The 20,590-nt window shown below is 61.4% G+C and overlaps 3 protein-coding genes across 6 annotated transcripts in view; 2 read left to right on the top strand and 1 right to left on the bottom strand.

Annotated features, from left to right (window-relative positions):
- Positions 1–7,018, top strand: part of VDR (vitamin D receptor) — a 46,352-nt gene extending 39,334 nt beyond the window's left edge. For all 4 annotated transcript variants that reach the window (XM_074807460.1, XM_074807461.1, XM_074807462.1 and 1 more), the window contains 6 exons: positions 49–233; positions 444–567; positions 1,307–1,478; positions 2,395–2,546; positions 4,118–4,234; positions 5,758–7,018. In XM_074807460.1, coding sequence (XP_074663561.1) covers positions 49–233; positions 444–567; positions 1,307–1,478; positions 2,395–2,546; positions 4,118–4,234; positions 5,758–6,017 — 1,010 coding nt within the window. In that variant the 3' untranslated portion in view covers positions 6,018–7,018. The remainder of the gene's footprint in view (positions 1–48; positions 234–443; positions 568–1,306; positions 1,479–2,394; positions 2,547–4,117; positions 4,235–5,757) is intronic.
- A 1,162-nt stretch (positions 7,019–8,180) lies between these two features.
- Positions 8,181–12,407, top strand: MYG1 (MYG1 exonuclease). Its single transcript, XM_074807725.1, has 7 exons — positions 8,181–8,363; positions 9,066–9,178; positions 9,259–9,418; positions 10,617–10,766; positions 10,875–10,997; positions 11,537–11,718; positions 11,806–12,407. Exons 1-7 carry the CDS (start codon positions 8,181–8,183, stop codon positions 12,074–12,076), a joined length of 1,182 nt encoding a protein of 393 aa, XP_074663826.1. The 3' UTR covers positions 12,077–12,407.
- A 1,500-nt stretch (positions 12,408–13,907) lies between these two features.
- AAAS (aladin WD repeat nucleoporin) overlaps positions 13,908–20,590 on the bottom strand; it is a 7,386-nt gene continuing 703 nt past the window's right edge. The window contains 13 exon segments of the mRNA XM_074807673.1: positions 13,908–14,184; positions 15,306–15,390; positions 15,722–15,803; positions 16,740–16,807; positions 16,925–17,018; positions 17,545–17,635; positions 18,184–18,241; positions 18,507–18,618; positions 18,621–18,630; positions 18,892–18,914; positions 18,917–19,011; positions 19,161–19,304; positions 20,056–20,154. Of these exon segments, the coding sequence (XP_074663774.1) occupies positions 14,044–14,184; positions 15,306–15,390; positions 15,722–15,803; positions 16,740–16,807; positions 16,925–17,018; positions 17,545–17,635; positions 18,184–18,241; positions 18,507–18,618; positions 18,621–18,630; positions 18,892–18,914; positions 18,917–19,011; positions 19,161–19,304; positions 20,056–20,154 (1,102 nt within the window). The 3' untranslated portion in view covers positions 13,908–14,043.

Raw genomic sequence — 20,590 nt, 5'->3', positions numbered from 1 at the left:
CTTCAATCCCTGTTTCGCCTGTTTCTGACGCTTTCCCTGTCCCTGCAGTCATCCTGACAGACGAGGAGGTTCAGAGGAAGCGCGAGATGATACTGAAGCGCAAGGAGGAAGAGGCGCTCAAGGAGAGTCTGAAGCCCAAACTCTCAGAGGAGCAGCAGAAAGTCATCGACGTCCTCCTCGAGGCTCATCGCAAAACCTACGACCCCACGTACGCCGACTTCACCAAGTTTCGGGTACGTCCGGGGCACGCCAGCCCCGATTCCCACACACGGGACCAAGCGGTTCCTGCCCAGATGCCCCAAACCCGCTTCATCCCACGATTTCTCCTTAGTGAGGAGTTAAAAATCCCAGTGCAAAAACCTCGATGGTGTTGGCAGCAGGCGAACGGCTGCCACCGACTTGCTCTCCCAGCCCCGTTCCTCACGTCCTGCTCTCTCTTCCAGCCCCCCGTGAGAAGCAGCCCTAGCAACAGAGGGGCAGCAAGATCCTCCTCCCTCCTCACCCAGGACTTGTCCTCAGAGGACTCCACTGACCTCTTTGGCTCCGATGCCTTCAGCACGTTTCCAGGTACCACGCTCACCTCTCTGTAGGCGATGGGGGTAGAATTGAAACAGCTTTACCTAAATCTGGCCATTCAAACCCTTGTTTTACCTCTTCTGGGGAGCTTATTGAACTGTAAGACCCTCCTGGGGGTGTTGCAAAGGTTTTTTGTGAGCAAAAAGCATTAAATGCTTGCCAGGATCATGGCCCTGCAGACCTCTGTGTGTCTGAGCCCTCCAGGATGGCCAAGGGGAGTGTGTTAGACTGGCTCTTAGGAAGGATTTCTTTGCAGAAGGGGCTGTTGGGCGTTGGAATGGGCTGCCCAGGGCAGGGGGGGAGTCCCCATCCCTGGAGGGGTTGAAGAGTCGGGTTGAGCCAGCGCTGAGGGATCTGGTGGAGTTGGGAATGGTCAGGGTGAGGTTCATGGTGGGGCTGGAAGAGCTTCAAGGGCTTTTCCAACCCGGATGATTCTGTCATTCTGTGAAGGTGAACGCTGGGCTGCGGTGTCGCCGCTCTGGCTGCGGTTAGACTTGATCCCAGCACAGGAGAGGAGTTAAAGGCCTCAGTGCAAAAATCTTGATGCTGTTGGCAGCCAGCAAACACCTGCTCCTCTCCCAGCCCCATTCCTCATGTCCTGCTGTCTAAACACAGCACAAAGCCCTCCTGGTGGGACGAACGCCGTTCCCGCTGCGACGGGCATCCTTCCCCTCACCCGGAATGTCTTGCCTACAACCGAGGTACCCTCTGACCGTCTCCCTCCCTCCAGAGTCCGTGGAGCCCCAGATGTTTTCGAACCTGGTGCTCTCCGAGGAGAATGACGAGACCTCGTCCATGAACATCGACTTCTCCCACCTCTCCATGCTCCCGCACTTGGCCGACCTGGTCAGCTACAGCATACAGAAGGTGATCGGCTTTGCCAAAATGATCCCGGGATTCAGGTGAGACGTTTGCTCCCAGATGTGATGTCCATGATGGTTTTCTACTCTCTGGAATCCCGTCCTACCCTTCACAGCCAGATCATTTTTCTCTGTTTCATCTTCACAGCCGTCCCTCAGGCTCTGTTCCCTTCCCAGGTCTGTTCCTACTTTCATGTTTTCTGTCTCTCCCCCTTCCTGGGGTTACTCCTCTCCTGCCTTTACCCTGATTCACCTGTCAACAAAACCCTTGAGCTCCTGAGATGCTCAAAGCCATGTGAATGGTCCCCATCCTGGTTTGTGAAGGACCTCAGGTCCTGTTTAACTTGAGGCTGGTGCCTGGGTCGCTGGGTGCTGCCCCTCAATAAATAGAGCTGCAGAAATACCTGATGCTTAATCACAGAATGAGAAAATCATCTCGGGTGGAAAAGCTCTTGAAGTTCCTCCAGCCCCACCATGAACCTCCCCCTGACCGTTCCCAACTCCACCAGATCCCTCAGCGCTGGCTCAACCCGACTCTTCAACCCCTCCAGGGATGGGGACTCCCCCCCTGCCCTGGGCAGCCCATTCCAATGCCCAACAGCCCCTTCTGCAAAGAAATCCTTCCTAAGAGCCAGTCTGACCCTGCCCTGGCGCAGCTTGAGGCCATTCCCTCTTGGCCTGCCGCTGGCTCCTTGGCTCAAGAGACTCCTTCCCCCTCTCTGCACCCTCCTTTCAGGCAGTTGTAGAGGGAGGTTGCAGAGAGATGGGGATGAGTCTCTTGAACCAAGTAACCAGCGATAGGAGAAGAGAATCACACAGAAACCCAGGGTGAGGCAGAAGCTGGGGTGCCCCCAGCAAAGGGACTGGGTTACTGATGGAGAACCTGGCGCATGGGTGGCTGGTTTCTGTGGCTTTGCTCGCTGGGTGGATCTCACATCACCCTCTTCCCCCTGCCCAGGGATCTGGCAGCAGAGGACCAGATCGTCCTGCTGAAATCCAGCGCCATCGAGGTGATCATGCTGCGCTCGAACCAGTCCTTCACCCTCGAGGACATGACGTGGACCTGTGGCAGCAACGACTTCAAGTACAGGATCAGTGATGTCACCCAAGGTAAAGGCTTCCGGACACTCTCCCGGGCTAAGAAATGTCATCCCAGCCTTAAATTTGGATGCAGAAATCCCATCCTGAGCAGTGTGCAAGCAGGGACGCGTTGGCAGGCTGCATGGCTTGTAACCTCTGTCCCGGCCCCAGCCCTGTGCCGTGGGATGCGTGTGCCTCCTGCAGCCACGCCGGGTGGCTGGGAAGGGCCGAGAACTCCTGAAGAAAAGCAAAGCCAGAGAATGTGCCCGTAGCTCAGAGCTGTCTCCAACTCCTCTGCCTTGCCACAGGGGATGAGTTCGGTTTGCTCCGAGCTGCCATGAGGGCTGGAAAGCCGCTGTGCCATCCCTCTGCAGCCAGGAAACCGTTCTGCTTAGGAAAAGTGGTGAAGCCTGCCCTAAACCTCCCCCCGCTTGAGGATTTGGGGACCAACACAGAGAACAGGGTGTGCAGATCATCCATATGGACCTTAAGTCTCTCCCTGCACTTGGAAGAGCCTTGGAGTAACCTGCCAGTCAGAGAGGGACCTGGGGGGGATTGGTAATGAGCCAGCAGTGTGCCCAGGTGGCCAAGAAGGCCAGTGGCATCCTGGCTTGTACCAGCACCAGCGTGGCCAGCAGGGACAGGGAAGGGATCTGACCCCTGGGCTGGGCACTGGTGAGGCCGCCCCTCGATGAGTGGGTTCAGTTTTGGGCCCCTCACCCCAAAAAGGCCCTTGAATGACTCGAGCGTGTCCAGAGAAGGGCAAGGGAGCTGGTGCAGGGTCTGGAGCACAGGTCTGATGGGGAGCGGCTGAGGGAACTGGGGGGGTTTAGTGTGGAGAAGAGGAGGCTGAGGGGAGACCTCCTGGCCCTCTGCAACTCCCTGAAAGGAGGGTGCAGAGAGGGGGGAGGAGTCTCTTGAGCCAAGGAGCCAGCGGCAGGCCAAGAGGGAATGGCCTCAAGCTGCGCCAGGGCAGGGTCAGACTGGCTCTTAGGAAGGATTTCTTTGCAGAAGGGGCTGTTGGGCGTTGGAATGGGCTGCCCAGGGCAGGGGGGGAGTCCCCATCCCTGGAGGGGTTGAAGAGTCAGGTTGAGCCAGCGCTGAGGGATCTGGTGGAGTTGGGAACGGTCAGGGGGAGGTTCATGGTGGGGCTGGAGGAGCTTCAAGGGCTTTTCCAACCTGGATGATTCTGGGATTCTGTGGGGATGCCGAGACCCTCGGTGCGAGGGCGAGATCCCAGGGGACCAGGCACGGGGCAGTTGGCACCCACTGAACGCAGGAAAAAGATCTGCTTGCAGGAGAGCTCTGGGCACATGAGGTGGGGTTTGTGATGCTTGGGCAGCACACGGTGCGCTGTGGCCGTGGTGATAAGGAGGCAAAATGTCCGTAGGTTAATTGTCTTTATGGATTTCAAAAGCAAAAGCTGCTCTGTAATCTCCTGCTTTAAAGAAATTACTGGTGAGAAAAGCACAATTAAAAACCAAAGTCCTCTTCCTGCTCTCCTGGCTCTCTGCTGTGCTGAAAGAGGCACTGCCGAGCTCCACGCTCATCCCTCAGCTGTGGGAGATCTTGTTCTTGCTCAAGGTCCTTTCTCTCCCCAGCTGGTCACAGCATGGACCTGCTCGAGCCGCTGGTGAAATTCCAGGTTGGCTTGAAGAAGCTGAACCTTCATGAAGAAGAGCACGTGCTCCTCATGGCCATCTGCATCCTGTCCCCAGGTAGGAGCACACTCATCCCCCAAGGTCACTAACCTGTCACCTGCTTTGCTGATTAAGGATACCGATTAAACTCAGACACCAGAGTGGAAAGAGCAGGCGTATTTTACTGGGGATAACTAAATAATGTAATAGTAATACAGAAAACGTACGGTAAGAAAAGACAGAACAGGGCACTTGAAGCAAACAAATAGGAAAATACAGCGTAATGCATCAAATCGTTACTACGAGAGAGAGTGAATAGTGATTAAGAAAGATCCATCACTACTTGCACCCGTTACCAGCATCTAGATCCACAGATGCTGGGCAGCCCTGGGTGCAGTGAGGATTTGTTGAGCATTTCCCAGCACGTGGGAAATCCTACACGGTGCATCCACCCGTAGCTGAGGCATCCAAAGTCACTGCAAGCGGGTCCAGCCTTATGTACCAAAAAAATCAGCAAGTCAGAATAACGGGCACCTTTGTTTTGAGTGGAAACATCTGGTTTCACTCTCCGATTAGATTCCCCCAGAGCCTGGCCAGGGCTCAAGGAGGAAGCCAAGGGAGTTTCCCTGCTTATCTAATGGATTTATGAGCAAGTTCACACATCTGGTCACGAGGCCGGAGAGCTGGTTCCATGGCCCTGTCAGCTTGCCCCTGCACAACGAAGGATGAAGATATATTCAGGATAGACATGTTTTATGATATCTAAGCTAGATCTTTCATTAACAAGCATACTTGTTAACACTCCAAAAAGGCCCTTGAATGAGTCGAGCGTGTCCAGAGAAGGGCAACGGAGCTGGTGCAGGGTCTGGAGCACAGGTCTGATGGGGAGCGGCTGAGGGACCTGGGGGGGTTTAGTGTGGAGAAGAGGAGGCTGAGGGGAGACCTCCTGGCCCTCTGCAACTCCCTGAAAGGAGGGTGCAGAGAGGGGGGAGGAGTCTCTTGAGCCAAGGAGCCAGCGGCAGGCCAAGAGGGAATGGCCTCAAGCTGCGCCAGGGCAGGGTCAGACTGGCTCTTAGGAAGGATTTCTTTGCAGAAGGGGCTGTTGGGCGTTGGAATGGGCTGCCCAGGGCAGGGGGGGAGTCCCCATCCCTGGAGGGGTTGAAGAGTCGGGTTGAGCCAGCGCTGAGGGATCTGGTGGAGTTGGGAACGGTCAGGGGGAGGTTCATGGTGGGGCTGGAGGAGCTTCAAGGGCTTTTCCAACCCGGATGATTCTGGGATTCTGTGATACATCTTTCACTAATGATCACATACTGAGTCAGCAGCTTCAGCTTGTGGCCTGTTGTTCAGGCTTCAATACTTCAACAATTCAGCGCTTTTTTCCATCAGCATAGGTGGTTTGTTCTAACCCAGCACAATACCTACTAGCACCATGGTTATCAGTTATAAAATACACAGGATTCATCTATAGGTCAACTCTGGCTTGGGCCTGTTGTCCAAGCCTGAGCACTTCATCACCTTTTGGCTGTGTCACCCTTCCCTGCGTCTCCATCGAGGCCAGCTGGGAAAAGGGAATCACCCCCTGCATCCATGCTGTTTCCTAGATCGCCCGGGCGTGCAGGACACCTCGCTGGTGGAATCCCTCCAGGATCGCCTCTCGGAGATCCTCCAAACCTACATCCGCTGCCGGCACCCTCCTCCTGGCAGCCGCCTGCTCTACGCCAAGATGATCCAGAAGCTGGCGGACCTGCGCAGCCTGAACGAGGAGCACTCCAAGCAGTACCGCTGCCTCTCCTTCCAGCCCGAGCACAGCATGCAGCTCACGCCGCTGGTGCTCGAGGTCTTCGGCAATGAGATCTCCTGACTCCAGCCGTGGGGTTTGAGCACCCACCAGTAAAGGGATAAGTCAGCCCGGCTTCCCCCGCGGCAGCGAGCGGAGAGACGTGACCCCGGGCAGGAGTTTTCCACACGGACAGTTTGGTTTCACACTACTGGAGCTCCTGTTTTTTCTTCTCCTCCATGGCGGCCGAGGTTTGCTCCTGACAGACCCAAATCCGTCTGGTTTCCCCCCGCTCCGTGAGCAGCTTTTCCGCTTCCCCGCCATCTGCGAGAGCTGACTTATCCCTTTATGGATCCTTTGAAGCTGGGCTGCCTCCAATCCACTTCTTTCTTGACCCAAAAAATCAGGCTGCTTGGAAGGAGAAGCGCCGGGGGAATTTAGCGTGGGGAGACGGACTCGCGCCGTCGCTGAGCCGTCGGTGCCATCCTCCCTCCCTAGAATCTGCAGCGCTTGCCCCCCTCCCCCCACGTTTCAAAACGGGGGACACAGATTGAATTGCACACCCCAAATCCCTGCTGGGAACGGCCGTGGGGTGTGTCCCCACGCGTGCAACCCCCTAAAACCACTCCCGTGGGACTGGGACGAGGCCTGAGCCGCCCGTGTCAGCCCAAGAGGGGGAATTTGTCCTCGGCCCTCAAAGAAAACAACCGGCGGAGCCATCAGATGCCTTCTCCGCACTCCGGCCTGGCATGGGGGGAGCGTGGGGGTTGTCTCGGGGTGCCACCGCGCTCTCAGAGCTGAACCCCCCTTTCCTGTGGCTCTCGGGTACGACTCCTGGGGCTCCCCGCAACCTGTGAGGGCGCGGCGGGCCCAGCTCGGTTTGGGCACCTTGTGGGGTCCTGGGCTGCGCTGGGAGCAGGCGCCGGAGGCTGCTCCGTGTCACCGGCCCCCTGCGGTGCCGGTAGAGACACCCCCGTTTGGGGCGGGGGGGAGGCTCTGGGGCCCCCCCACGCCGTGCAGAGTGTCTGGGAGGGGACCCACCTCGCTGCCAGCTGCTGCAAATAAAATCATGCTTGGGAACAGTGCCTGAGCTGGTTTGGGGTTTTTTTTTTGGGGGGGGGGGCGGGCTGCGTGTCTGTCTGTCTGTCCCCACAGAATCCCAGAATCACCCGGGTTGGAAAAGCCCTTGAAGCTCCTCCAGCCCCACCATGAACCTCCCCCTGACCGTTCCCAACTCCACCAGATCCCTCAGCACTGGCTCAACCCGACTCTTCAACCCCTCCAGGGATGGGGACTCCCCCCCTGCCCTGGGCAGCCCATTCCAACGCCCAACAGCCCCTTCTGCAAAGAAATCCTTCCTAAGAGCCAGTCTGACCCTGCCCTGGCGCAGCTTGAGGCCATTCCCTCTTGGCCTGGTGCTGGTTCCTTGGCTCAAGAGACTCATCCCCCCTCTCTGCACCCTCCTTTCAGGGAGTTGCAGAGGGCCAGGAGGTCTCCCCTCAGCCTCCTCTTCTCCACACTAAACCCCCCCAGTTCCCTCAGCCGCTCCCCATCAGACCTGTGCTCCAGACCCTGCACCAGCTCCGTTGCCCTTCTCTGGACACGCTCGAGTCATTCAAGGGCCTTTTTGGGGTGAGGGGCCCAAAACTGAACCCACTCATCGAGCACTCGCGTCCCCGCGGGCTCTGCAGGACCGTGTCCCCGTGTCCCCGTGTCTGTTTGTCCTAGGGGGGCTGGCGGCGGTGTCCGCGGGGCCCGGGCAGCCCCTGTGCCCACCGCCGTGTCCGTGTCTGTGTGTCCCTGTACGCCCACGCGTGTCCGTGTGTCCCCCAGCGGGTCCCTCTGTCCGCCCGTAAGTCCCCGCAGACTCGGGCGTGGCCACGCCCCCAATAAGCCCCGCCCTGGCTCCGCCCCTACCGCGCAGTGACGGACGGGCGGGGGCGGGGCGATGTGGCGCATACGCAGTCGCGCGGAGGCGTGTGCCGGGAGGGGCGCGCGTGGCGCACGCGCGCGGTGGAGGGGCGGGGCTTGGGCGGTGCCGGGCGCGGCGCGCGCATGCGCGTGGCGGCTGGGCGAGGCCTGGGCGGTGCCGACGCCTGCGCAGAGCGGCGGGGAGGGGCAGGGCGCGGCGGGCGCGTGCGCAGATGGACAGCGAGCAGGTGCGCGGGAGCTGGACGCACGCGCCGTCTGGACGCGGTGACGTTGCAGCGCGGCGCATGCGCGGGGGCGTGGGGGGTGGGGCCGCGCATGCGCAGCACCATGCGCGCCGCCCGCCTCATGGCCGCCGCCGTGAGCAGCGGGGGCACGGCCGGGCCTGGGCCTAAGCGATCGCGGCCTGAGCCCGTCCCGCGCATCGGTACCCACGACGGCACCTTCCACTGTGATGAGGTGTTGGCGTGTTACCTGCTGCGCCTCCTGCCCCGCTACCGGGTACGGCCCCGGCGCACCGCGTGGCGGGACCGGCATTGCGGCCTGCTCGGACCCCCGTGCAACCGGGCCCGCGTCCCCTGCAACGGGGCAGGGCCGCTGTGCAGTGCCCTGACCCCTGCCCGCCCTCGAGTCCCGGGTCCCTCCTCGGGGCCACCCATAGATGCCCAGTCCCCCTGTCGGGGTCCCCCGTTACTGGGGAGTCGTCTCCCAGTGTTTCCGGTCGCATCTGGGGGACACCCTTCGGGTCCCCAGTCGCACTTGGAGGTCGCTGGTTCTACCCAGGGGCCCCCCTTAGGTCGCCAGTCGCCCCTCGGGGTCCCTAGTCCCACCTGGGGGCCACCCTTCGGCTCCCCAGTCCTCTCTTGGGGTCCCTAGGCCCACCTGGGAGCCACTCTTCGGGTCCCCAGTCGCCCCTCGGGGTCCCTAGTCCCACCTGGGGGCCACCCTTCGGCTCCCCAGTCCTCTCTCGGGGTCCCTAGGCCCACCTGGGAGCCACTCTTCGGGTCCCCAGTCCACCCTCGGGGTCCCTAGTCCCACCTGGGGGCCACCCTTCGGGTCCCCATTCCCACCTGGGGGTCACCCTTAAATTCTCAATCCCTCCTCGGGGGTCCCTGGTCTCCCCAGGAGCAGCGCTCAGGGGGTCCCCAGTCACTCCTGGGTCCCCCACCCCGGGCTCCCCAACCTCACTGCACCCCCCAACAGGATGCAGAGGTGGTGCGCACCCGGGACCCCCAGCGCCTGGCCCAGTGTGACGTGGTGGTGGACGTAGGGGGTGAGTACGACCCCGAGCGACACCGCTATGACCATCACCAGAGGTGAGGCCCCCCCCAACGATGGAAAACGGGGTCCCCCAGACACTGGGGGTCCCTCGGGGCTGACCCCCACGGCCCCACAGATCATTCACACAGTCCATGCGGAGCCTTCGGCCCGACAAGCCTTGGACCACGAAGCTGAGCAGCGCCGGGTTGGTCTACTGCCACTTCGGCTCCGAAATCCTCGCGGGGCTCCTGGGGCAGCCAGAGGACGGCCCCGTCGTGACAGCGCTCTACGATAAGGTACTGGGGGGTGACGGGGGGAACCAGGAGCGTCTCTTGGGGGGCTCTAACCCCACCAGCGCCACACAGCTTTCCCCAGGGCTTCTTCTGCGCGGGGGTCACCCCATAAAAGAGCGCTTAGGGGAGGAGGACCCCATAAAATTGGGCACCAGTTTGTTCCAGCTACTGCTGCGCAGTTGGGCTGGGCTGACCCGGTCACAAGTGGTGTCCCCCAGGGCTGGGTTTTGGGGCCACTCCTGTTTAACATCTTCATTGATGCTCTGGACGAGGGGATCGAGTGCACCCTCAGTCAGTTTGCAGGTGACACCCAGTTGGGTGGGGGTGTTGGTCTGCTCGAGGGTGGGGAGGGTCTGCAGAGAGACCTGGGCAGGCTGGAGCGATGGGCTGAGCCCAGCTGGGGGAGTTTCACTAAGGGCAAATGCCGGGTGCTGCCCTTGGGCCACAACAACCCCCAGCAGCGCTCCAGGCCTGGGGAGGAGTGGCTGGAGAGCTGCCGGTCAGAGAGGGACCTGGGGGGGATTGGTAATGAGCCAGCAGTGTGCCCAGGTGGCCAAGAAGGCCAGTGGCATCCTGGCTTGTACCAGCACCAGCGTGGCCAGCAGGGACAGGGAAGGGATCTGACCCCTGTGCTCGGCACTGGTGAGGCCGCCCCTCGATGAGTGGGTTCAGTTTTGGGCCCCTCACCCCAAAAAGGCCCTTGAATGACTCGAGCGTGTCCAGAGAAGGGCAACGGAGCTGGTGCAGGGTCTGGAGCACAGGTCTGATGGGGAGCGGCTGAGGGAACTGGGGGGGTTTAGTGTGGAGAAGAGGAGGCTGAGGGGAGACCTCCTGGCCCTCTGCAACTCCCTGAAAGGAGGGTGCAGAGAGGGGGGAGGAGTCTCTTGAGCCAAGGAGCCAGCGGCAGGCCAAGAGGGAATGGCCTCAAGCTGCGCCAGGGCAGGGTCAGACTGGCTCTTAGGAAGGATTTCTTTGCAGAAGGGGCTGTTGGGCGTTGGAATGGGCTGCCCAGGGCAGGGGGGGAGTCCCCATCCCTGGAGGGGTTGAAGAGTCGGGTTGAGCCAGCGCTGAGGGATCTGGTGGAGCTGGGAACGGTCAGGGGGAGGTTCATGGTGGGGCTGGGGGAGCTTCAAGGGCTTTTCCAACCGAGATGATTCTGTCATTCTGTGACCCCCCTGCTGTCCCCCTGCTTTGTCCCCAGCTGTATGAGAACTTCGTGGAGGAGATTGATGCCATCGACAACGGCATCGCGCAGGCAGAGGGGGAGCCCCGCTACGCCCTCACCACCACCCTCAGCGCCCGCGTGGCCCACCTGAACCCCCGCTGGAACGACCCCGACCAGGACACTGAGGTGGGGATGGGGAATGTGGCTGGGTAGGGGTGGGAGGGGCAGCATGGTGCCACCCCGCTTGGGGCCACCCTGTTCGGGGCCACCGCTGAGCCTCCTCTGTGTCCCCAGGCGGGGTTCAAGCGGGCAACGGAGCTGGTCGGGGGCGAGTTCATGGACCGACTCGACTACTACCACCACGCCTGGCTGCCCGCGCGGGCGCTGGTGGAGGAGGCCATCCGGCGGCGCTTTGAGGTACCCGCTGTGCCCGTTTGGGGGGGTTTGAAAGTTTGGGGGGGAGCACTGGGGTGAGAGGAGGCCAGCTCCCCTTGGTATAAACCTCCCTGCACCGTCCAGAGCACCCCTTGCACCCCATAGCCCTACGCACAGCCCTGCACCCCCTTCTGTACCCCTATATCCTTACATATAGTCCTGCACCCCCTCCTGTGCCCCTATATCCTGACATATAGCCCTGCACCCCCTCCTGTGCCCTCCACACCCCTGCATGGCCATACACGCATCCCCATGCACGCCCACACCCTCTATCCCGCCACGTGACCCACCCGCACCCTAGTAATATCATCACCCTCCCCCGTACACCCCCACATCACCATGCACCATCACACACCTCTCTGTGCCCCCCACTTTCCCCCTCATGCACCCCCAGAGCTCCCCATGGGGGCTGGGCAGAGCACCCAGCACCAGGCGCACATGGATTTGGGGGGGGGTGGGTTGGGGAAACTGAGGCAGGGGGTGGCCCCCCCCCCGTATGCCCAGCATGTCCCTGTGCGCAGGTGGACGCGAGCGGGGCCGTGCTGGAGCTGCCACAGGGTGGGTGCCCGTGGAAGGAGCATGTCCTGGCGCTGGAGCAGGCGCTGGCGCTGCCCCGACCCCTCCAGCTGGTGCTTTTCCCCGACCGCAGCGGGCAGTGGCGGGTGCAGAGCGTCCCCACGGGGCCACACACCTTCCAGAGCCGGTGAGACCCCTCCCCTCGCCGCCTGGCCTTCCCCCCTCTGCTTCAGGGGGGTAAATTTTCACACCTCTTCTCCCCCAAACCCTGCAGCCTCCCTCTCCCCGAGCCCTGGCGAGGTGTCCGGGACGAGGCGTTGTCGCAGCTCTCCGGCATTCCCGGCTGCGTCTTCGTACACGCCAGCGGCTTCATCGGGGGCAACCGCACGCGGGAGGGGGCTTTGGAGATGGCCCGGCAGACACTGGCCCAGCGACACGAGGAGGGGGGCGCAGAGCGGATGAGCCCCCTCCCATCCTCGTCACCCCAAAAGAAACCCCTTGCCCAGCGTTGGGGGGTTCCAGGGACTGTGGCTGGGGAGGGCTGAGACCAGCCCCGCTCGGCACATGTAACGGGATCGCAGTGGGATGCGGTAATGGGGGGGGGGGGCCAGGCCCCGCCGGGGGTGTCACTGCTCCCAGTCCCAGCGTTCTGGGGGCCCCCAGCGGTGTCATTGCTCCCAGTCCCAGTGTTCTGGGGGGCCTGGGCCCCCCCAGGGGTGTCACTGCTCCCAGTCCCAGTGTTGGCCTGGGGCAAGCCCAGTCAGAGCCCAAACAGACTTTTTGGACCCATTTCTCTGAAGATTGTCCCCATTCTTGTTATGTACCTGCTGCCGCTGGGTTCCCAACACCAGTAAAAACCAGTGTGTTTCCAGTGCATTCACTGCTGAGTCAATGGGGGCTGGAGAAGGGGGGTGTGGGGTGGGGGGCAGTGTCCTTGGGGGGGGCAGGGCTCTGCATAGCAATATGGGGGTGCAAGGGGCTGTGAATTGGGGTGCAGATGGGGGTGCAGGCATCAACCCCCCCACCCCGTGCTGGGAGACTGGGGGAGGATCCCAGGCATCCCGCTGCCCCCCCCCACGCCAGGAAACTGCACATCTGGTGGTAGGAAGGAGGGGGGGGACACACACAGAGCCCCCCCCAACTCCCAGTCTCCTGTCGCAGGGCGATGCGGGCAGCCTGGCTGCTCCTCTTAGTGCTCCCCAACTACCCCTGGGGGTGCCGGTGCCCGGGGTGGCCCCCCCTGGCGCTGCCCCCCACCAGCAGCCGCAACGAGACGGTGGCAGGGGGCGGCGGGCGGCCGCGGGCACCGGACGTGGTGGTGCTGGTGGCCATGGGCACGTGGCTCGGTGCCGTCCTCCTCTACGTGGGCCGATACGTCCGGAGGAGCCGAGCCGAGAGCCGCTTGCACCTCCAGTACCTGCAGGCGCTTCCCTGCCAACCCCCCAGCCCCAGGGAGGAAGAGCAGGAGGAGGAAGAGACACTCAGCAATGTCCTCTGAGGCGCCGCAGGCACCAACGACCACCTGGAAGAGCCCCGAGGGGGTGAAGCCCCCCCAGACCTGCCCCAGCAGCTGGAGTGGGTTCGTACCCCCTTTTTATTTACCCCGTATCTTGTGTCACCCCCATCTGGGCTCAGCTCCCCCCACACAGGGGCTGGGGGTTCCTGTCCCTGGAGGTGGGGGGTTCCCTGCCTTGAGGCTTGGCTTTGGGGAGCGGGGGGTGGATTTTGGGGGTCCTGGGGGTGTCTGCAGAGCTGAGGGGGTGAGGGGGGACCCTGTGCTGTCCCCATCATCTGTACTTTAGCAGAGCTATTACAGCGTAATCCTGGGGATTAACCACGTGTAATCTGGGGTTTAGCCACGCTGCCCCCCCAGCCTCACCGTTAATCCCCCCTCGGGGTGTGGGGGGGTGGCCCATCTGCTCCTCCCCTCCCAGCTTCGGTGCTGCTTGGGCTCACGTGGGCCAGCACAAGCCCTGCTGCAGCCCCAAATGGGAGCAAGTTTTGGTTTTTATGGACCTACAGAGTTTTTTAGTTCACTTTGGGGTGGTTCTTCCCCACCTCAGGGCAAAGCCCAGAGACTGCACTTGTGGCTGAGGCCCCCCCCGCCCCCTCTGCCCTCACATTTCCCCTCGGGGAGCAGCTTTTTCACCCCCAACCGAAGCCCCGTGGGCTCGCAGCCACCAGCGCCCCAGCACGTGCCTTCGTTAAAACCGATTGCAGGCACAAAGAAGGGATTTTCTCCTGCAGGTTCACCCTGAGCTAGTTTGACGTGAAAAAGCACCACTGGAGTCCAAAAAATCACACCCGGGACTTGGAGAACTCGCCCCACGCAAAACTTTCAGCCCCTCCCCGGGGGGAGGAAAGAACAAGGTGAGGTGAGAAAGAACCAGCTTTAATCTGGGCAGCTGCAAGACCCCCCCCAGGGGGGATCGAAGGCACCTGAGGCCGCGTGTGGGGCCGAGGAGGAGGATGGAGGCTGCGGGGGGAGCGTCGCGAGGCCGCTGAGGTGTCGTCACAGCTCCGAGAAGAGCGGCTGCTCCCGCACGTTGGCGCTGGCCAGGATCGGGACGGGGCTGTGGCTGGGGCTGGCGCAGGGGACGTGGGCGCTCACGAAGAAGAAAGGGATGTGGCTGATTTTCCCTGTGGACCAGCACTGGAGAGGGAGGAGGAGGAGGAGGTGAGGAGGCAGAGGAGTACAGGACACGGGATGACAGTCTGAGCGTCACCCTCCCGTCCTCACCCACGATCCCAGCAAGGACACCTGCCCCCTCTCCTCTCTGTGGGGACACTAGGGGGAGGGTTTTTTCAGCCACCGGCTCAATCTCAGAGAATCCCAGAATCATCTGGGTTGGAAAAGCCCTTGAAGCTCCTCCAGCCCCACCATGAACCTCCCCTGACCGTTCCCAACTCCACCAGATCCCTCAGCGCTGGCTCAACCTGACTCTTCAACCCCTCCAGGGATGGGGACTCCCCCCCTGCCCTGGCAGCCCATTCCAACGCCCAACAGCCCCTTCTGCAAAGAAATCCTTCCTAAGAGCCAGTCTGACCCTGCCCTGGCGCAGCTTGAGGCCATTCCCTCTTGGCCTGCCGCTGGCTCCTTGGCTCAAGAGACTCCTCCCCCCTCTCTGCACCCTCTTTCAGGAGTTGCAGAGGGCCAGGAGGTCTCCCCTCAGCCTCCTCTTCTCCACACTAAACCCCCCCAGTTCCCTCAGCCGCTCCCCATCAGACCTGTGCTCCAGACCCTGCACCAGCTCCGTTGCCCTTCTCTGGACACGCTCGAGTCATTCAAGGGCCTTTTTGGGGTGAGGGGCCCAAAACTGAACCCACTCATTGAGGGGCGGCCTCACCAGTGCCGAGCCCAGGGGTCAGATCCCTTCCCTGTCCCTGCTGGCCACGCTGGTGCTGGTACAAGCCAGGATGCCACTGGCCTTCTTGGCCACCTGGGCACACTGCTGGCTCATTACCAATCCCCCCAAGGTCCCTCTCTGACTGGCAGGTTACTCCAAGGCTCTTCCAACTGCAGGGAGAGATTTAAGGTCCATATGGATGATCTGCACACCCTGTTCTCTGTCTTGGTCCCCAGATCCTCCAGCAGGGCAGGTTTAGGGCAGGCTTCACCACTTTTCCTAGCAGAAGGGTCTCCTCACCACTCGCTCAGGGGGAGCACTAAGGAGCCCCGAGAAGCGCTGCCAGAACCAGGGACCACCCTCACAAAATCCCAGAATCATCTGAGTTGGAAAAGACCTTGAAGATCATCGAGTCCAACCAACTCACCACGGTCAGGAGGGCGCCTTTCTTGAAGCTGGGGTGGAAGGCGATGAGCTGGGGCTGCGCGCCGCACTCGCCCCGCAGGAAACCGCTGGAGGAAAAAGGAAAAAGCCGCGGTTACAGCACGGCCGTGGGGCAACGCCGGCAAAACGCAGCGTTCTCGGGGCAGCTCGTGGTTACGTGGAGATGTCTGGGCCCTGTCTGGATTCACCAGGCGAGGGCAACTTGAAGCAAAAAGATTTTTGAGGTGCATAATGGACAATATGGCCAAAACGCAACTGATTCTGGAGGAAAACGGTGATAAAGCCTGAAGTAGGAGCACAGGACGGCAGCGTCTTCCCCCCCACACCCCGGGGGATTGCTGGTACCCCAACTAACCCCACACCAACCCCACACCAACGCCACACCCCGCCGCTACGCACCACGGCAGGAGCTCAAACACGGGGCTGTTGCGGGTGCGAAACACAGCGATGACTGTCTGGCTCCCGGGAGCGTCGGCATGCCCTGCAGGAGGGAGAGGAGGAGCAGGAAGGCTTCCCCGTGCCCCAGGGACGGCGCAGACGGGCCCCTTGATGCCACACCGGGGACACAGAGGTCAGATTTTTGTGGGTGCTGCAGAGACCGGGACAAGCAGCCTCCAAGGGGGGGGAAAGCTGCCTGCGGACCGCGTTTTCCTCGCACCGAGGCGAGTAGGATCCCAGGATGGGCTTTCAAAGACCCTTTGGTGATTTAAAACCAGCTCCGAGGTCTCCGGCAGCCAAGTTTGGCCGAGAAGGGTTTGGGCAAGAGGTGAGGCAGCTCCTTTGAGCCAGCCCAGCCTGTAAGGTGTGATGGGGGGGGGGGCCCGTCACCCCAACACGAAGGTTATTTTCCATCCCCTCACAGTTTCTGTGCTGAGATCCTCACTGGCTGTGGGGAGGGCAGGGGGGGTACCAGCTATGGAGTCCTGGTACCCTCAGGGTTTCCCCCCCACCCCATTTTTTCCCCACCCAGCTTTAAGCACGGAAAAAAAAAAAAAAAAACACCACACTCCTGAGTGGGCTCAGCAGCTTCGGCCGGTGGCGCACAGGGAGGGAGCTCGAGGCAGCAGCAGCCCCAGCACCGTGTTTCAGTGCTGCCTCAAAGCTCCGCTTTGTCTCGGAGCCTGAAAGGCTCGATTATCCCAGGGGCTGCTCCTAAAAAACGGAGCCAAGAGGCCCAGTCGGGCTCCAGGTGCGATGTGGGAACACGGAGACCTGGCAGAGGGGTTGGGAGAGGTGATTCATCCGACTGGAAGTGGGGAGGGAACGTGGCCGCATCCCTCTCCGAAGGATACGGAGCGGTGCTGCCTTCCCGACCCGCCGCCTCACCCCGGCGGGGTTTGTGCCCCTTTTGCCTGCTAGAAGGGGGATTTTGGGGCAAATCCTGGCCCTGGGGCGGGCAGGTGGAGGCAGCACTTACCTCTGATGATCACAGCGAGTCTCTCGCCGGTGGGGTCCCACGCCATGGAGTGGACTTCTCCTCCGACCCTGAAACCGGCATGAGCGGCAGTGAAACCCCCCCGCCTCCAGTGCTGGGGGTGGGGGGACACGGACCCCCCCAGCCTCCCAGGTGTGGCGTTAGGGCACCGGCACAGCCAGACCCACCTCTCCTCCCCGTAGAGCGTCTCGAAAGTGGTCTCGGACAGATCTGCCACGATAGAAGCTGTTTTCGAGCCTCCCACTTGCCCTTGCATCTCCCCTGAAACAAAGAGCCTGGTCACTTCTCATCATCTCCTCAAATTACTACATGGGTCATCTCGCTCCCTAAATCACACTTATTTCCAAAATGATACGTAATTTAAGGTCTGTTTTGTAGAGCAGCTGTGGAGCAACGTGCTGCTGTCCCAGCAGCATCCGCCCAGGTCTGGGATGGAGGACAGGGGAGGTTTCCCCTCGACAAACATCAGGACCAGCCCCCTCCATTGAAAAAAGCCCATGAGTTGGGCATTAACCTGCTGTAAAAATCCCCCTGCAAACCGTTTGCCACCGTAAGATTGTAACTGGGAGCAAGAAGCAACATGAAGGGAGGAAAAAACTCAACACCACGGAGCTTCTGTGCTTTGTGAGACCCCCCCGAGACCCCCTTTCCCCGCTGCGTGTCCTGGCTTCGCCTCCGCCCTTTCAGGCTGGAAATGCAGCTGATAAACAAAAAGCCCGTCGCAGCCAGAAGCGAGAGAATCGTTTGGGGACCGGCTCTTGGAAAGCTTCGCCTCAGGGAGACTCACCCCGGTACTCTGAGAAGGACAAGGAGTAGATGACCGACTCGCCCAGCACCGTGAAGAGCAGTCGGCTGCCGTCAGGGCTCCAGCACCCCGTCTGCGGACACAGAGCACGTTAACACCCGCGGCCCAGCTTCCAAGGGGCTTTTTTGGAGCTGGCTGGAAATGGGGGAGTTTTAGTAAAACACCGTATACACGGCTGGGGGAACTGGGGGGGTATAGTCTGGAGAAGAGGAGGCTGAGGGGAGACCTCCTGGCCCTCTGCAACTCCCTGAAAGGAGGGTGCAGAGAGGGGGGAGGAGTCTCTTGAGCCAAGGAGCCAGCGGCAGGCCAAGAGGGAATGGCCTCAAGCTGCGCCAGGGCAGGGTCAGACTGGCTCTTAGGAAGGATTTCTTTGCAGAAGGGGCTGTTGGGCGTTGGAATGGGCTGCCCAGGGCAGGGGGGAGTCCCCATCCCTGGAGGGGTTGAAGAGTCGGGTTGAGCCAGCGCTGAGGGATCTGGTGGAGTTGGAACGGTCAGGGGGAGGTTCATGGTGGGCTGGAGGAGCTTCAAGGGCTTTTCCAACCCGGGTGATTCTGGGATTCTGTGATAGACCCCTCGAGGGCCTTGAAGGCAGCATCTGGGTGGGAAATGGCCCCATCCTACCTGGCAGCGTCCCTTGATGGTGGGCCACCGCTCACACGTCCACATCTGAGCCTCCACACTCTACAAGAGAGACAGACAGAAGTGAGGGGGACAAACACCCAAAATCTGCCCCAATTCTGCTGCTCCGAGAGGAGACCAAGTCATCAGACCCCATTATCCACCCATTTATTTCCCCCCCATCCCCCCATTAGACACAGTAGGATTTGGAGCAGTGAGGAAGAACCCAGAACTTTAGAGCAAAGAATCCAGATCTGCTTGGTTTTGGAGCAAACCAAAATGATAATAAGGGCTGAAAGAAACCATCTCGCAGGCCGGGAGCTCACCTGAACACGGCGGAGGGGGTGGCTGCCAGGACCTTGCTGCCATCGGGTGACCAAGCCAAGTAAGTGACGCCGCCACCCCCAAACCACTGCAGCTGGACGCAGTTTTCAGTGACACGTCCCACACCTGGAGGGGACAAACAAGGAGAACGACAGTGGGATCTGAACGCTGCCCCGGTAGTTAGCGCAGCTTTGGGGAGTTTTTGCGTGGATTGGGGAATACGGATTGATGCTTTCAGATCTAGTTCAGATTAAGGGCTGCTTGAGGAAACGCCGCTGTTCCCGGCGGTCCCGCAGCTGAACGGTCCCTTGGTGACCCCCCGGGGTGTGTTCACGGTCCCGGGATCCCCGAGGCAGCACCCGGGGAAGGTCCAAGCCTCTGACTCACCAGCATGGCCGTGTCAACCGGGACGCCGAGAGCAGCAGCTCCCCGCTGGGAGCCCAGGCCAGGCTGGTGACGGGGCTGTGCCCGGGGTAGGACAACACCTGAGCGCAGCCGGACGACGGTCTGCAGGGAAGGAGAGAAAAACCCCCCGTGGTTGATGGCAGGAAGGGCTGGCCCACGTGCTGCTGAAAGCCAGCGCCGTGTCCACGCCCAGCACCTGCCTGGTGTTACCCAAAACAAGCTCACAACGACCCCCGGGGAGAAGCTGTCACCTTGTGGAGAGAGAGGTGGGATCCAGGTGCCACACCAGGACGCAGCTCTGGCAGGCGACGGCGAGGATGGAGGCGCAGAGCGGCTTCCAGGCCATGGCGGCCACGTTCCTCTGCAGGCGATGCTTCAGCGAGGGGATGGTGGCGCTGCCGGGGAGGAGGGACACGTGACACGAGGGAAAACGGGGCGTGAAAGTCCTCACGCAGCCCGAGGAGGGCCACGGGCCGTCTCCCAGTGTCCTCTCTCCAGCTCCGACCGCGGTGAGGGGCTAAAAGCAGAGTGGGAAAGGGAGGGGATGTGCCCCAGCGTGACCTGCTTCCATTTTGGTGACGGGGGGGGGACGACAGAGCTCCCAGCCAGGTGACGCAGCGAGCCAGAGCACACCTCGTGCGATTAAGCACCGTCCCCCGTGCTGCCCACGGGTGGGAGATGGCACTTGCTGGCTTGAAATCCCAACTGGGGGAGAACGCCTCGGGGGGGAGGCGCGGGGAGGGCTGCAGGACCAGCCGGCAGAGTCGTCTCCTCAGGAGGGTTTTACACACCCCAGGGGAGCAGGGAGACCTGAAGGAGAAAGGAGACTCAAGGACAGCCAGGCTGGGTGTCCCCAGGGGCCGCTGCAGCAGCTACAGAGCAGGGAGGGAAAAAGAAACCAAAGTTTTAAGTCAGGCCAGAGATTTTTGGAGATTTTTTTTTTGCTTCTTGCAGAGCTCCTGCTACGCAGCAAGAGGTTTTGGGGGACAGACGGCAAAGCCTGAACGAACACCGAGGCAGAGGCGCCGCAGGAATCCTCAGAACGTGCTGGAGGTGGGATGTGAGAGGGCGAAACGGGGAGTGGGGGGTCTGCAGAGGCCCCCAGGACATGGCCAGTGGTGCCCGAGGAGCAGCTCCGGCCCTCACCTGGTGGAGTTGTAGACCCGAATGGAGTCGTCCAGAAGAGCTACAGCAAATTTGCTGGTGTGGGGGTGCCAGGCGAAGGCCCGGACGGTGCAGCCAGCCCTGGAGGGAGGGATGGGGCTGGGTGAGGCATGGCAGCCCCCAGCTCAAGGCAGCGGTGATGGGCTCTCAGGCATTGGGCAGAGAATCCAGGATCATCTTGGTTGGAAAAGCCCTTGAAGCTCCTCCAGCCCCACCATGAACCTCCCCTGACCGTTCCCAACTCCACCAGATCCCTCAGCGCTGGCTCAACCCGACTCTTCAACCCCTCCAGGGATGGGGACTCCCCCCCTGCCCTGGGCAGCCCATTCCAACGCCCAACAGCCCCTTCTGCAAAGAAATCCTTCCTAAGAGCCAGTCTGACCCTGCCCTGGCGCAGCTTGAGGCCATTCCCTCTTGGCCTGCCGCTGGCTCCTTGGCTCAAGAGACTCCTCCCCCCTCTCTGCACCCTCCTTTCAGGGAGTTGCAGAGGGCCAGGAGGTCTCCCCTCAGCCTCCTA

This window comes from Strix aluco, chromosome 27, assembly GCF_031877795.1.
Source record: "Strix aluco isolate bStrAlu1 chromosome 27, bStrAlu1.hap1, whole genome shotgun sequence".
Lineage (NCBI taxonomy): Eukaryota > Metazoa > Chordata > Aves > Strigiformes > Strigidae > Strix > Strix aluco.
The sequence above is the reverse complement of the archived record's forward strand: the minus strand, read 5'-3'. Positions and strand labels throughout refer to the sequence as shown.

What these genes read in the sequence shown, in the direction of transcription:
- MYG1 (XM_074807725.1), top strand. Translation starts at nt 8,181, where the DNA reads ATGCGCAGCACCATGCGCGCCGCCCGCCTCATGGCCGCCGCCGTGAGC. An exon ending in GCCTCCTGCCCCGCTACCGG is followed by an intron (nt 8,364 to 9,065) that starts GTACGGCCCCGG and finishes ACCCCCCAACAG; the next exon opens with GATGCAGAGGTGGTGCGCAC. An exon ending in ACCCCGACCAGGACACTGAG is followed by an intron (nt 10,767 to 10,874) that starts GTGGGGATGGGG and finishes CTGTGTCCCCAG; the next exon opens with GCGGGGTTCAAGCGGGCAAC.